The following is a 16,636-nucleotide window of genomic DNA, read 5'->3' as shown; positions in this document are numbered from 1 at the left end:
GATGACAATCACAATTCACATGAAAAGTAAGTATACGTTTAAAAATGATTTTTAAGAGAAATGGCGTCATTTTAAAGGCATTGTAGTTAGTTCAATTTGTTTTGAAATAATTAACATCATGAAGCATCCATGTTTTGCTTATTATTTACTTGTATTCTAAGGCAAATTTATTTCTTGAAAATTTCCAAAGGAAAAAAAAGCGATGTACCTTAGTTTCTGTTGAAAAACAAAAGGCAAAAAAGAATTATCAGCATGTATACTTCATGATCTCTGATTTTGGTTGTGTTGTTTGTAGTGACATTCAGACTGATTCTCATTTCCACCAATAAGAAATTGCATTTATTATTCGGAGTTGATTATCTTTATTATCGGCCATCCTTATCAGTACGAAGGAAACAATCAAGTGGACAAATACTGCGTGAGCATCGTCTTCTGTCAGCGTGGCTGTATGAGAGGAGCGCACTGAATGTATTTCTTCCAGAATTCGGACTTCATGAATTCCTTTCTGTTCCGACAACTGCTTCCACCCCCTAGCATGTGGATGAGTACGATATCATTGCACGTCGTTTCTCCATCTTCGTCGCAATCATAGTGAAACCGAGTTGTGTATTTTCTGATAGTTAGCTCAGAGCAATTCCTAAGAACTGCGCATGACCGAAAACCTAAAAAGAAACAAAATAAAACGCTTACAAAAAAGCCACCAAAATTCTCAGTACAACAAAGATTAAATAGAAATTTGATCTGAACTGTATTCTTAATGTTACAAATAATCTGTTACTCCTGCTCTTGTTGAGCGCCCTCTCTCGGTCAACAGCGTGTTATAAAAAATACAGCACATCATAATTTTACTTAACGGCACCTTTTCTGTGGCACCGATCTAATATTATTCTGATCCAAATTAAATAAAAGAAAGAAAAGACATTAGGATCGAATTAGATTGCATAACAAATGATGGGAATGTATGAAATCTATAACATTTATGAATAAGAAAATGTGTGAAAACCATCTCAAAAGAAAGAGTGTTTGTATCTGGGCAGATGTTATCGCCATAATAATTAAACCTATGCAGGAGGATTTGTGTGTACACACACACCTTATACGAACAAATCGTACTGCGCATTAATATGGCTCTTAGAAAGTGCAGTGATAAAAATAAACAGAAAAAGAGAGCATCCGGACCAACTACTGAACTCAAGAAAGAGCTTAAGCTAAATGGGGAAAATGGAACTCGTATTTCTGAACTTTCTAAAGATTATAACATGAAAAAATCGACAATCTGTACTATTATTAAAAATAGAGATGCGATTGAAAAGCCTGATGTGGCGAAAGGAGTGAAAGCTTTGAATCCAAAAAGATCTCAGGCTGTTGAGGAAATGGAGAAACCTTTGTTAGTGTTGATTAACGATAAACAAATGGCAAGTGACAGGATTTCTGAAGCAATAATTTGCAAAAAAAGCTAAGCAACTACATAGTGACCTTAAGCGTTCAACCCCGGGATCTAGTGACGATTTTAAAGCTAGTAGGGGTGGGTTGAGCGTTTTAAAAAGAGAATAGGGATCCATAGTGTAGAAAAGTGGCACCCTGATGAATCTGGTTAATAACAGTGTTAACATATTTAATGATAATACCGTTGCACATTTGAAAAAAAATTTTAAGAACAAGACAAACCCACACAACTCTAGCTAAAGAAAGCTAAAGAATCACCATCTAATCCACCCACAGAAAAGAGCTGTGACACCTGAGGGGCAGTTACCGACATTTTTATGGAGGGTGACTCACCTTCAAAACAATAATTTCTTCCATCCTCCTCCTCCTCCTCCTCCTCCATACAGCTCCAGTAAAGGTAAGATTCATGTTATATATTTATTTTATTTTAATTATGATAATGTGTAAAAATTTTTCATGTAGAACGGATTAATTTATTTTACATTAATTACTATGGTAAAATAATTTCGCATAACGAACTTTTCGTTATATGAACAGCCTTCTGGAACGAATTAAGTTCGTAAAATGAGGTTTTTACGAACCTCATTTTACTGTGTTTGTATACAGGTTGGCCCATAAATCACGAAAGGAAAGAAATTTAAAATGTAACTTTTTTTATTATTATTTTTTTTTTCCAGGTATTCTAAGGAACATTCGGGAAATTAATAATTTAATTTATTTAAATTTTTGAAAAATTAATAAAGTTATTAAATTTTATAACTAAGATGAAAAGTCAAACGGCTAGTTTTCTGGTAACCTTAATAGAAATTAAGGGGATAAAATCCCTTGTTGTTTTATAGCCAGTAAGCGAAACTCAAGATCGAGAACTACGATCTATGAGTTTCATGCCGAAAAACTATTGGCGAAACCAAGCGTAAGTGACCACTTGGTAGTACAACACCAAGGCAACTCGAAGCAAAGGTGGAGCAAGATCCCTCACTATTCTTGATATTTATTAAATATTAAATTATTAAAGTTATTACATGTTTAAACCTTTTCGTAACTTATGGGCTACCGTATTCTATATATATATATATATATATATATATATATATATATAGTTAGGCCTAAACGGCCTCACCTACTCCCTTTGGATAACTAAAGCACCAGTGGATTGATTTATTTGTTTATTTATTAAATAAATCAGAAACTGTGCTTATAGGAAATCAAGCCCCAATTGTGATAATGAAATAAATTCAGGTATAATATTTGATTCTGCAGTATTCTTACGATTATCAAAAACAGTGCCACTCATCAACGAAGAAAAGAACGAATTGCAGTGGCATTTTGAGTGTAAAAATGTAAACTAACCATTGTTCATATTCATAGTCCCGTCATTAAAATATTTGCCACGATTTTTTGAAGAACAAAAGCAAAACATTAGAATTTCATTAATTCAAGGTTTTGCAAATAATTCTGAGTTTTATTTGCTTCACTGAAGGAACGTGTAGTACACTCTTACCTTTTCGGATTCCCAACTCCTTCCCTGGACGACCCGCATCTTCCCAGTAAGGCTTGGATATATAAAATGGACCACAGTATTGTTTTCCATCCCCTCCTCTTGTGCAAGGTAATGTTTCTACACAGTTTCCATATGCCTTAAAATAGAAACCAGAGAATGGTATTGGTATTTGGACTACAAATAAATATATAAATAAATAATTATTTCCGCTTGATAAAAGAGTAAATTTTCCCCGAGAAACTTATACAGAGATTCCCTTTCCTTTTCTATTAAATGTGGATGAAAGAAGATATTTTAGTCGTTATTACCTATTTGTGATGTTCATGGACATGATCGCTTATTCAATACAATACTTTCTTCTTATAACGCACTTTTTGCATGGCAAGTTTATAAAAGTCATTTTAAATATTTATTTAATTATGAGGAACATTTACATCCGTTGTTAGAAATATATTAAGACCACGATGACTTCCGTTTAAACATTTCTTTTGGTAGAATGAACGTTTGTTCTCCCCCTCAAAAAAGAAAAAAGATGAATAGTCATGGCACATTTTATTCAGAAACTAACTTCTTTATAAAGAATGAAAATTTAAAATGGAATGGAGAACAAGTAGTTCAGCACTTCTTAGTGATATGCGATCTCCGCAAATAATTTGGATATGAACAACAATATTCCACGAAAGCTAGAGGAGAATAGAAATTATGGAGATATGATCTTCGCATTTGGGACAGTTGTAAACACCGAGTAACAAGGGATTAAAAGTGACTGTAAGCGATTCACAGGGGAAGAAATCGGCTTCGAATTGAGCTTTAAATTGTTCAAAACTATATGAGAATCTTCTCCCTTCCTAATAACATTATTGAAGGAAACTAACAATTCTTATTAACAATTCCCAGTTAAAAGAATGCTGTAAAAATCGCTGTGATGCTATCAGCCTAAGATCGGATAACTCAGACTCACTTGAAAAGTCAAGGAAATCTTCGCTTTTCATCTTTGTCACAATTCGAACCAGGTTTCACCAAGTACATCATCGACGTTAAAATAAAAATGTATTGAATGATTACGAAAAGTATTACAAAATAAGATTACAAAAGTATAGCCCATTCGCACGTCACTTCTTAGTTGTCTTGAATGTAATCAAACTAACCACAAGCAGATGACGCTTCTTTTTTAATTCACGAATCAGGTTTTAATTATATCTACCCGAGATAAAAATTTAATATAAAATTTTTAACTCTTTAACGATCTGCAAGCTAACTGCGAACAGATTTCATGTGATTGAACTGTTTGTGGGGATAAATTCATTTGTATTTAGTCAAGGTCTGTATTTTAAACTACAGAATTTGTAAGTCCTCTAGTTTACAACGTAGAAGCTTATATTATTCTTCTGCGATGGGAATTTCATGGAGATCTTAGTCGTTACTAAAATTCAAACCGATACAAACCAAATGCTGTTTTTTTTTCTAGTTTTATTTCTTTTTAATTTCATACATTGATTTATTTTTAAAATAACAAAACAAGGATTTATAAACTGTAATGAGATCTTACCTCACACATGCAGTCTAAACAGTCTTGAGAAGCGGTAGGAACTTCTTTCGCATTTTGTACAGCCTGTCCTGCAGAAGAAAAAAGAACGAATGAATTAATGATTCATTAGACATCAAATTAAGAAACGGGTATCGCTTGTCTTACGAATATTACCTGGTAAGTGCTGAATGAATAATTTTAACGCAAATAATTTTCGCAACTTTGTCGAAATTACAATCAAGCACTTTGAGTATTCTAGTTGAACACGTTTATATTTAATAACCCCGGTTAGTCAAGGATTTAACCAGTTCACGACAACAGAGTGTTTATGTAATTCCACTCCATAAAATTACATCAGAAAAGTTATTTTGCTGTAGATGCCTGGTAAATAATTGTGATTTTTTTTTTCGGTCTTGTTCTTATAATTTCTAAGGTTATTTATTTTGCAAAGACTTCACTTTGTTCTTGAGATTTTTGTCAGAATGCAAAGCTTCAAGATGACTTATGCTGAAAAATGAAAAAATTGGGAGCAGTCAGGTTAAGAATGAAATATTAATGCTCCAATTCATCAAATCAAGGACCCTCATGTTGCCAATAATTCATCACAAGATGTCACAAATGTATTCAGTATGCCCTTTCTTCTTTACATATGGTTTTATATTGGCTTGAGTGACAGCAATGAGTTTTTTCAGACATTCCGAGTGTTAATTCTACATAACATGCCTTAGACTTGTCGTAAAATGACAGAGACTATAAAATTACCAGTTTTCGATGCTAAAGATGGTAATTAGGAATAGAACATTATCTTTCGCATCGAAAACTGATAATTTTATAGTCTCTTAGAAGTGCGTGGTTTGCAGTTAGGAGTTTTCTGATTCTTCATCAAAACAAAGCACCTACCAGACAAAAGGGGTTTATTGCCCAGTTTTACATTACTCAGCTACTTTACTCGAATTTATCTATTCATCTGACTTATCTTAACGACTTCTTCCTGCAATAAGCAGAATAATTCTAAAATATTTACGAATACTCCAGGCTTTTTCTATTATAACACTCCATGAAATTTAATGAGTATAATATGCATTTTTATTATTTTCTGATTGTTTTTCTTGAATTATGAGGCCATAACATAATGAAATACAAAATAGCTTAAGAAGGTTGATTTTCATTATAGTGCGAAACGATGCAATGTGTGTGCGTTGCGTGCTTGGATGCGAGAGACGTTAAAATAAAATATACGTAAATCTTACCAGAACATAGCTGAATATTCAGAATTCCAACCAGAATGGCGAAAATCCACAGCAGAAATACCGACATTTCTATACCACTGCGAGTGAGCCACTGATTATTTCGTATCACCGGACTGCACCGTTAAAATATACCGGAAATGTAAGCTTGTTCCTTCCTTTTTCCCTTCCGGCAGGAATGCAATTTTCTTAACTACTAAACTTGACCCTTCTGTCCAGTTGACAAGAAGCACTTGTTCAGCAACTCCGTCAAAGTTGAGTGACCTTCTTACTGTTCCGGGTGAGGCACAATACACTAAAATATCCGACTGTTTGTCACAACTAATGAATCGAGCAACATTATACTTATGAACCGAAGGTAGCGGGTTTCATATCGGTGTCCATGTTGCAACAATCAAAGGTCACTGTAGAGCGTGATTGCTCTGCGATGTCACTCATACAAAATGTTTTTGAATTTATTCTTGGAAACTTGTGTCGTGTACAATAAACAGAGCAATAGACTGTCTTCGTTAGCTGTACTTTGTTCGTATTTAACAAACATATACTCCCAGATAAGTGAAGAAGGGATTCTGGTGCCTTAACGAAGGTAATCAATAAAATATCTTCCGCCACTACCTCTCTGTGCGTCCTAGGCTTCATGTGCGCTCTAAACCGTCCCATATCACGTGACCAAAATACTTAAAATATAGAGTCCATTATGATAAGAATTTCCAATTTGCTCTAACTTTCAGTAAACTTGCATTTATTTTCTTGGTATCTCGCAATCCGTTACCATGCCCCCCCCCCCCCATCTTTGGATCCTTTATGATAATAGGAACAAACTGAAGTGATAACTGAATACTTGACACATTGAATTTATTAATATTTACTCTTATTCATGTAAAAATCATTATTGTGCTGGGATTGAAACTGTTGTATATAATCTCATAAGCAGTAAAGGACAGTAATAACGGAGCATAAGAGAATGTATCCCAAAAGATATACATATTTTATTCTGTTTTAGTGAACGCACCTACACCTTGTTCACATTTGGCTTGTATACGCCATTACAATAATTTATTTTGGCCATTTTTTGTTCATAGTTTCTTCGAGTCTTACTGATTTTAAGAATCTTAACGTCTGTTTGTTCTGGTTTCTGTTTTTTTTTTTTTTTTTTCGAGAAGGATTGAGTAATATACCTAAGAATAATGATGTTAGAAGATACGGGAATTTATTTTACAAAGAGATATACTTTATAGTGCAGCGTTTATAGTATATAATGTATACAATAAACACTGAATTTAGTTCACTGATATTATATTTATTATTAACAACAAAAAAAAAAAAAAATTACAAGACAAAAACCACTAGAAAAAAAAAATAAAGCTTCAGCGAAGATTTCCCTGACAAACATAGCTTCACCGTGGATCGATCAATGGGGCGCATTTGCAATATTTCTTCCAAATATCAGACTGCATGAATTTCCTGTTTTTGCATCCACCATAGCCTCCAAACCAATGAATGAGAAAATAGTCATTGCAAGTGATGACGCCATCTCCATCACAGTCTTGTTGATACCTAGAAGTGTATTTTCTGATCGCCTGTTCGGAACATTTCTTATACATGCAACATTTCTGAAAACCTGAAAAAAGAAAAAAGTTTAAGTGGGTTAATCCACTGACACTTACAGAAGAGCTACAGATATTTGGGAATCTAAACAGTTGGAGGATAGTTCTAAAATCGCATTAATTATAAATAATGAATGCAATCTTAGATTAATTAATGAGCTAAAAGAGACTAGAAAGACAGCACGAAAGCTACTTATCTATGTATTTTCAACAAGTATGGAAATTATCGGAAACCAGTCTTCCAATATGGGCGTTTCGCAAGGGCAGTTCTTGTTCACTCATTAACACAGCAATTGAATCGATCTCGTTTTAGCTTATTAGGCATGATTTCTGAGACGATTTCATAAATTTCGGTAATGATTGTAAAATAAATAAATAAATAAATAAAAACATCAAATTTTATTAAAATCCATCCAGCTAGAGTAGAGTTAACGGACATGCGAATGGGAAATAAATCTAATAAGCGCTTGCACATTTTATTAATTTATGCAAATTTGTTTTAGTTTGGTAATACTTGTCATCAAGTACTTTGCAAAACATGTTTCCTGACTAGTTTATTAAAATTATTAAAAAATATATAAAAAATAACATCTTAATTCCATATGAATTTATTATTGAAATTCATATCTTTAACGTGTTGGGCGAGAATTCCATTTTGTAACTTTCATCTTTCCTATTAAAAACTTTTGTGTTACAAATATTTTTCAATCAGCTTTAGACAAGTTGTTAATGTATGTTTATTTTCTTAAATGTAATATCTTTATCTATACTCTATCTTTATTCTATTCCTAAATCTTTGTAGCTTTACTCTAATGCGCTTTTTCTCTCTTAACCTTTCTCACTTACTCTACTGCGTACTATGTTTTTCCACCTTCCGTATTTACTAACCGTATGCCAATGAACACTGAAATTTTATTTGTAAGAATGCGCCATCAGTATATCAAATATTCGGCATAAGATTCAATAAAACTTCCGGTAGATCTCTCTCTCTCTCTCTCTCTTACGAGTGAAACTACCCTCAACAAAGTTTACATAAACAGTCGCGTTTCGTAAATAACTAAACTGCGCTGCCTTAGTCGTTTCCAAGGCCGAATTTTTTAGAAACAGTGCAGTTGTAAAATAAAGGATCAGACAGCACTCTTTTAACAACTAATTAAAACATTTATTTACATTAATATGAAATATACAGGAATCAAACGACGGGGAGATTGCTTTCTCTACCCATCTAAAAATCTTCAGCATAAAATTAGACCCTTTTCACTTCAATACTAAATAAACTTTTAACTCAAAAACTTATTTACTCTCTGCTTACAAAACTTCTAGTAAACTAGAAGTTTACTTGCAAAGAGGTTAGTTAACTCTCTGTTAAGTTGTTTTTACAAAATCTTGTATTATCAACTAACATGCCAATTGACTCTCTTATGGACACTTCTAATTACTTATAATTTAATTCTTAACAGTCCATATGCAATATATCTCCTAGATTATAAGAGAAAATACACAGAAGGATGTGACTTACAGGGCTCTGTATCGCACATTCAGTCGCGAGTCTTTTACTAAAGTCTTTATGGCTTTTCTTTCATCTCGAGTCTTAGGCTTCCTTCAGGAGTATCTTGCTTCAGTGGCATCACTTGGGATATTAGCAGGCTTTTGGACTGCAATTTGCAGTACTCGAATAGCACATAGGTTTCAGCATATGGACAAATTCTCCTCTGGATCCTACTTCGGGAACTTCTGCTTCTAATTGCCTTCACTTCTGCCACTAATCGCCGCCGACTGGCTCTGGCTCTTCACCTTTGCTCTTAAGCACTTGGATCTCGGCTCTCCCTTTGTAACTGGGGCCTTGCCTATTCTCGTTCTTTGCTGCCACTGCTCTGATTCGGACTCCGCATATAGTCTCAGCTCGCTTCCGCTCTGGTTCCAACTGCCTCTAGTTCCGGCTTCCGATGACTCTCTCTCTCGATGTCTGGAAGCCCCTTATGCTCAGCTCAGTCCCCTTTTATTTTGCGATCTTGGTACATTGCACTAAGGGTAGTAAACCCCGAAGAATTCGGCATGACTCTTTCATCTTCTTTTAAGTTTGACCCGCTCTTTGTTCTCCTCCGTGCAATCTTTTGATCGTATTTTGCCGGGCGCGGAAACTTGTCTCTAAAACTAACGGACCTTTTTTGATACTTTGCTTCTCCTTTCGAGCCGCTGAAACTTCTCTAAACCTAGCCGCACTCTTAGATACTATCTTTAAAGGTGTTAACGCAGAGCTTGAGCAACTCTTATATACCAAACTAGTAAATAACTTTTCCTGCGCTCTTACACATAACTATATACATATACAAAGTTCCCCTGGGAAAGCATTGCCTTTGTTTTTGACGTTAAAACAGTAAATATTTTCACTTCCCACGGGGTTAACTACATTAATATTTTGCAAAATATACATAGAAACAAACAAGGTTATTTACAGTTCTCATGGGACTTGACCTATGTAAAAAAATCGATGTAAAGCGCTTTGGTATTTTTAAGCTACATCGAGTTTTTACAAAGTATCTTCAGAATTTTGAGTAGTACAGAGTTCATTATTTCTAGCTGAATGAATTAAAATTTTTAATTTACATTTAATTAAAAATTCTACGAAACCAGAGTGTCAGACTTCAGTAGCTGCATGCAGTTAATTTTAGAGATAGGTGGGATTTACATTACTTCATTCTGCTCCTCCGTAGTGCAGTCGGAAGAACATTTACTTTGATGTGTGATAAGTAATTGCGTAAAGTGCTCAGTGATATTTCCTGAGTTCGTCTTACTTTACTTACGTTTTTATACTGTTTTTATATTGATTTATTCATATTCATATAGAAAGGCCGTTTGACAGTGTTTTATTTTGGTTCTCAGAATTTAACTGTCATTACCTATTTCCGAATGAAACATTTACAAACTATTTATTTCAACGGATGCCAACAAATGGCCGGAATAGTGTTCTGTTGCAATTAATCAGTGGCGAATTCTCCATGCTTGCTATGTTTGCTGCGCAAGCTCATTAATTGAGAAAGAAGTAATATTTATTTGTTAATAAATTCATGCATTTATAAGCATTCCATTTAGGCTTTTATTTTTGTAGACAGAAGACGTCTTAAGCATACGCTGCAATAATTGAGCTTTGCGTTGTGTATCGAAGGCCGACGCTACTCAAGCTACCTTGGCTTGCGCGGTTGTGGGAGCATCCAGGTCCTCGCTTCAGCACTGTGATTTCATGCGCGCGCATAGCCATTTCCGCTCTCTCCACGTCATTTGACCCTGTTGCTTAAACACAGGCCATACGCAGCCAAAGTAGCTGTAGCCAGTGAGCTTCAATCAGCCTTTACAAGTGTGGTTGTTGCTTGGGAAAATTAAGTTACACCAACTTTTTATGACGATGTTACTGACCAGTTCATAAAGAAGAACCGCAGGGTAGAATTTGTATTCAAGTAGCTATGAAAGAGATACAACAATTATTTTACAAATGATATTCTATTTGTATGATTAAATGTACATAAATTTCTAAATATATAGTTTTAAATGGTCGGTAATTCATTATTCCGCTAATCAGACTTCATTCACCCCTCTCACTCCCTGAATGATAACAAGAGCAAGCGTGAATTTCAAGACCAGCATTCGCCCCTGCAATTAATTAATCAATTATAACAGCATAAGCTTCTTTACCATATCCAGGAGAACCAGCATCCACCCAGTATGCTTTGGATATCTTAAAAGGCCCACAGTATGTTTTCCCGTAGTTTTCAACACATGGAACACTGTCGGCACATTTGCCGTAAGTCTGAAAAAAAAAAAAAAAAGACAAATTAATTATTTATAAGTTTATACATGATTAGCACACACATACCTACGCGTAAATTTTCAGACATCAAACTTTCAAAGCAAGTTAAATGATATATTTTTAGAAGAACATCTAAAAGTCAGTTCTAAATGATCGTAATTAGCTGAGAATCAATCAGGACTGTAAGAATAATTACAGTAGGTAATCATATGTATTTGAGTGTGAACACTCAAACTTTCGTCAAACAAGTTAGTAAGGTAAAATGCTTAAAATTAATTATAATAATGGCAGCAATAAATGTAAACATATCAAGAAAGTTTCGGGAGCTAATTTGTTCTTCCTCCTTTTTTGGTACGTTTGCTTTTATTTGTTTATTTTATTTTTTAATGGGGTGTAGCAGATCATCACTCTCCCGAAGAAGCGTGACATAAGAAAGAAATTCGTTCTTTCCATTTGTTAACAAAAGGCAATGAGCTACTTCACCACAGCAGATCAAAATAGGATGAGAGCCATAAAGCGACCATCTCATCCACCACACTTGGAAACCGCAGACGCCACCTGACAAAATGCTTGATGTTTTTAATTCTTTCTGTTTATCGACTTATTTTGTCAGATGAATAAGCTGAAGTTTATCCGGTGGATCAGTACCCTGATCAATCGGAAAAACTTCACGATCAGCGGGAGGATTTTTAGTGTAGTCTAAAAACCCTACAGTATATCCTTCATAAATAATTTAATTTAATCCTCACCACAGAAACATAAATAATGATGTTAATAACCTTTTTTGTTTCTTAACATTAAAAGGTTATTAATATCACTATGAAAAATCAGAAATAAGGAATGAGTATAAGACATTCAAGGTGATCATTCAGTCACCTAAAATAAATGCGTCTGGTATTTTACTGTTTATTACGCGACTAATACAAAAAAAAAAAAAAAAGAATATACGACAGTGCTCACAGAAATGCATAAAATAAATACTACTTGGAATTAGGAGCACAAAATGGCGCCAGTTGTCTGCAATGTGTCTTTTAGTTTCTCCTGCTTATTAGGTGACTAAGAGAAATGGCAGAATAGACTGCAGAACTCGCAGAAATGTATACAATAAATACTAGTTAGAATTAGGAACACAAAATTGCCTGAGTATCTGTGGGCCTTATTTGTTTCTTCTGCAGCATGCCTCAAAAGTGCAATGAACGCTGACCTCAGTGATAGATGATTATTTTATACCTTTCCCCCCCAAAAAAAAAGTTCTAGTGCCGCCTTCTTTCCTTTGGAGAATATAAAAAGTTTAATGGTTTATTTTATTATGTAGTTGATTTTTAAGTTTTAGATAGTGTGCTTTAATATCATTTCAGAAACAATTCTTAGAGTAGATGTTTTATCGTGTGCAGATCATTGAAGTGGCATACGAATGTAAAGAGGCGATTGCTGTCTACTGTATTCATTTACTAACTTTTGGCGATGAGCATCAATTAAGTTCTAAAAATTACAGAATTATATTTTTAAGTAGGTAGTTATTTAACTCAGTACTTTTACAGGTTATATAATATTTTATAATTTTTGAAATAAAAGGGATTTTATTCTTACTTGACATATGCAGTTCAAGCAAGCTTGGGAAACAACTGGGACCTCTGTGGAAGTCCTCACAAAGGTTGCTGCAAAAAGAATTAGTTTAGTAGAACATTCTTCTGAAAAATTTAAAGACTGATTTAAAATATTAATGAATTACTTCGGGTAGAAATCCCGATAACAGTTATCTTATTACTGTACGGACAATGATTATTAAATTTAAAATAACAACTAGAAAGACATATTAGACATGTCTTGCATTTAACCATTTAAATTTCAGTCACCTGAGCAACTTTTGAAGTTCACATTAATCGTGACTAAGAAATACAAAACAATCCAGATTTTCATTTCTCTGTCTATTGTTTTTATGGATTTGTTATGACTGCGTGGCAAAGATGTAGCACAATCTTCTTCTAGACACGACACTTTAGGGATGACACTTGTTTTTTTTTTTTTTTCTATATAAGTTAAAAATATATTGATGTTAGTGGACTGAAATAAAATAACCAGAAATACATAAAAACAAGGCAATTAAAAATAGCAAAAACGCCAAACGAGAAGCAGGAGTTCTCTCATAGAAGAGGCATGTGTGTGTGTGGGGCGGGGGGATGCGAATGTGGCTAATCATCACTAAAATTAAATTTTACTTAAACAGATCAAACCAAGCTGATTCTATAATCAGCTTCTTCGAGGTTTCAGTTGCAGTAACAATAAATTTTACTAGTACGTTGTAAATTAAAGAAATTGCATGCATGAAACCGAAGCTTAATAGATATACACAGTTCAGTCAAAATAGTCCGTAGTCCCCCCCCCCCTTTACTGATAGAACTGCCACTACCTGGCATGGCATGTACTCTAAAAGCCCGAACTTTTCAGGAGGTATATTGTAGTCGTCAGGATTGCTTTCATAGGTGTGCGAGTGGCTGGGGGGGATTGAAACGGCAGATTTTTCTATCCACGTAATCCCAACTATGATAATTCACATCCGGTGACCATGGTAACGTTTAGAAGTTATCATGTTCGGCGCCCCGCTCTCGAACGATACCGGCAATGTGGCACTAAACACTGTCCTTCTGGAAGAAGACATTCACCATGAAGGGTGGTGTGTACCTGATCAGCCACAATGGATAGGTACTTTGTAGGATAGATAGCACGATCTACGGGGATCAGGACTCTAAGAGATTACCAGGAAAACATTCTCTTCATCATAATGATCCTCATCTGTCTATTTCTACTGGACTATGACATGGGGGAGATTCCTCTCTCCAGGTTTTCGCGTTACCCTCCACCACTGACCACACGCATAGCTGAAAACAGATTCATCCAAAGAGGCGAACTTTCCCAGTCTTCTAAGTCCAGTGATGATGCAAATTGTAGGTGTAGTCGTCAATGATTAGACATGCATGGGTACTTAGAGAGTATTTTGGATTGTGTTATTGGAACAACCATCACCACCATTCGTCCCCTAGTTAAATTCCACGGTCAGTTGTTCCAGAGTTTTTTCATCTTTGAGTTTGCACGAAATGGGACAAAATGCGTTCGCCGTGAGCATCTACCAGCGACTGTCGTTCTGCCCATCGTCCTGTCATTCTTGCATCATGTTAACTACAGTACTAAACAACCTCCAATATTGGCAGTTGCTTGGAAAATGCCATCCTTCAACCTATACCTTACATAATATCTTTTTTGAAGTTCGTCAGAACCCTTGACCATGTCGAATCAAATGAGCAATGCTCACCCCGCTTTCAGTATCATGAGTGCCACGTGAACGGTGGAATGCCTGATTGCGAAACAACAGGGGCAGGCATAATATTTTGACTGGATTGGTATAGAAAAAGAGCGAGCTTCACTCCTTGACTAATAACATGTTCTGTATCTTATAAGTGTCTCAAAATTAGCAAGTTTTTTTTGTCCGAGTAGCACAGTTGATAAAAGTTGCTGTTTGTAAAGGTATGCTCTGAAACAAGCTGTAATTTCTTGAATAAATGTGGCTTGTCTTTTTTTGAAAAAGAAAATAACCCTAAGTGCTCCGAAGTCCCGATTTCCTTGTTCAGCTGGAGAGGCTTTGTGACCAGGAAAATAATATGTATATATTTGAAACCTACCCACGAAAGGTTGTAAGCCTGTCATGCATTAAGTGCCGAGTCGAGGTTAGATAATCAGGAAACTGGACTCTAGAGACCAAACATGGAACTATTATAAATAAAGCATAAATACTCAAATTTTAAAATCCACACAATGCCCTCTACCCCCCCCCCCCCAATATCCCCTCGTGCATTTGTTTTTTTATCGTTGGCTCATTGACGTTCATGGTGTTGCTAAAACGGGCACAGAACCAAAAAGAGAGCGAAATGTGAAAGGCTGACATCACTTCCACGTTCACTAAATCCCGTGTAGAAAATGGGATTAGCATTCCTTAGATTTGTCCACAATTTCTGAGTTGATAGGATTTTGTGTTGACCACACCTGGGTTACACATTTTTGCTTTACGGTGGTGAAGCAACGGTTGAATGTCGAAAGGAAGTTGCAACATTTCGAAAGTTGTTGCCCACCCCCTTTAAACACGATCCCGCAAACAGATTGCATGCATGAACGAAACGCCTACTAGTGTAAACTTGTGCAATTGTACTGATTTGTAAGACAGCATCATTAGTTGCTTTGGTATTTCAATGCAAGTATTTGCGGTTTTACGTCTTAAAAATACCTTTTTTACCTTTCCTCAAATGATAATTTCATTTCTTTTGGGCCAGCTTGTATCGAACGGAATAACTTATTTAAGTATCGATTACAAAGAGGGAGTGCAATTAAGTTAACTCTTTAATACTCAGATGGCCAACTGCGCATGTTCCCTGAAAGTTAAGGTGATGAACACATAATAACGGACATAAACATTAGTTGATGTGGAGGAGTAAAGAAGTGTAATTATTATCACGCGAATTTTCCGAAAATATATATAAAAAATAAATAAAATAAGAAATTCATGTGGATAATATGAATATGGATAGCTTGCATTTAATAAATTTTATCACCGCCTTAAACTGTGTAGGTAAAAAAAAAAAAAAACAGTTTGATTATAAAAGAGTAATATTATTATTGGATTAAGTTCTTATGCCTTCATTGAATTTTAAATTACTTTACTTTAATTAAAAAAAGGTAATGAATAAAAATACATAATGTAAATAGATAAAAAAATTCTCCTCAGTTCACGAAAGAGGCCGCTCTAAGCAGAAGCACCTTTTCCATGATTACGGATAACCTTTTTTTTTTTTAGTAATAAATGCGTTTTACTGCTATGTATGCAATAGCAACGCTAATATTCAATGGCGTAGCTTGGGGGGCGGGATGGTGGCACTTTGAACTTTTGCAGTTAATTCTAAAATACAGTCTCGAGAACTCAGTTCCGAATATTGTAATACTACTGCGAATTTTCCTCATAATTACTGTAAGTTGCTAGTTGTGAGAGAAGTTTTTCTAAATGCAATTGATTAAGAATTACCTACATTACTATGAAATAGACTTCGACGATTTTGCTAACAGAAAAGCAAGAAAAACAACATTTTAGAATGTTGATATTAAAGTTTTACTTCAAAAATAAACATAGTGTTTTAATTTATTCCCTGTACGTCATTTTGACTTTTTGTAGTATTTTTGATGTGTATTGAGAGGGGCGGCAGAGGCTCTAGCTACGCCACTGCTAATATTTAATTAGTCTTTAATATATAAATTTAATATATGCAAAATAAAAAATTTTATACTGTTATTTCATTTTTATATATTATTATTATTTTTTAATGTTGATCGTATTCATAAACGTTTTATGTAAACTTAATAGCATATTAGTACAATGTTGAAAGTAAACTCAAAGTTACACAATTTGAGAATCTTGCTCAAAGAAAAAAAAAAATACTCTTCTTTCATTCTGACGTTTAG

At 34.6% G+C, this 16,636-nt stretch overlaps 2 protein-coding genes across 2 annotated transcripts; both read right to left on the bottom strand.

Annotated features, from left to right (window-relative positions):
• Positions 1 to 316: 316 nt before the first annotated feature.
• Positions 317 to 6,239, bottom strand: LOC150092190 (invertebrate-type lysozyme-like). The gene is made up of 4 exons (XM_090415256.1): positions 5,726 to 6,239; positions 4,497 to 4,564; positions 2,948 to 3,083; positions 317 to 662 (listed from the first exon to the last, which is right to left on the bottom strand). Exons 1-4 carry the CDS (start codon positions 5,790 to 5,792, stop codon positions 436 to 438), a joined length of 498 nt encoding a protein of 165 aa, XP_090271382.1. The 5' UTR covers positions 5,793 to 6,239; the 3' UTR covers positions 317 to 435.
• An 869-nt stretch (positions 6,240 to 7,108) lies between these two features.
• On the bottom strand, positions 7,109 to 13,054 carry LOC150092189 (lysozyme-like). The gene is made up of 4 exons (XM_090415222.1): positions 12,991 to 13,054; positions 12,725 to 12,792; positions 11,020 to 11,134; positions 7,109 to 7,343 (listed from the first exon to the last, which is right to left on the bottom strand). Exons 1-4 carry the CDS (start codon positions 13,052 to 13,054, stop codon positions 7,120 to 7,122), a joined length of 471 nt encoding a protein of 156 aa, XP_090271348.1. The 3' UTR covers positions 7,109 to 7,119.
• Between the last annotated feature and the right edge of the window lie 3,582 nt (positions 13,055 to 16,636).

Source organism: Typopeltis vanoorti, unplaced genomic scaffold, assembly GCF_054136105.1.
Source record: "Typopeltis vanoorti isolate ZY-2024b unplaced genomic scaffold, IOZ_Tvanoo_1.0 HiC_scaffold_24, whole genome shotgun sequence".
Taxonomy (NCBI): Eukaryota; Metazoa; Arthropoda; class Arachnida; order Uropygi; family Thelyphonidae; genus Typopeltis; species Typopeltis vanoorti.
The sequence above is the reverse complement of the archived record's forward strand: the minus strand, read 5'-3'. Positions and strand labels throughout refer to the sequence as shown.

What these genes read in the sequence shown, in the direction of transcription:
- LOC150092190 (XM_090415256.1), bottom strand. Translation starts at nt 5,792, where the DNA reads ATGTCGGTATTTCTGCTGTGGATTTTCGCCATTCTGGTTGGAATTCTG. An exon ending in GTTTAGACTGCATGTGTGAG is followed by an intron (nt 3,084 to 4,496) that starts GTAAGATCTCAT and finishes TTCTATTTTAAG; the next exon opens with GCATATGGAAACTGTGTAGA. An exon ending in GGAGTTGGGAATCCGAAAAG is followed by an intron (nt 663 to 2,947) that starts GTAAGAGTGTAC and finishes GTTTCTTTTTAG; the next exon opens with GTTTTCGGTCATGCGCAGTT.
- LOC150092189 (XM_090415222.1), bottom strand. Translation starts at nt 13,054, where the DNA reads ATGAAAATCTGGATTGTTTTGTATTTCTTAGTCACGATTAATGTGAAC. An exon ending in GAACTTCAAAAGTTGCTCAG is followed by an intron (nt 12,793 to 12,990) that starts GTGACTGAAATT and finishes TTCTTTTTGCAG; the next exon opens with CAACCTTTGTGAGGACTTCC. An exon ending in TGCTGGTTCTCCTGGATATG is followed by an intron (nt 7,344 to 11,019) that starts GTAAAGAAGCTT and finishes TTCTTTTTTCAG; the next exon opens with GTTTTCAGAAATGTTGCATG.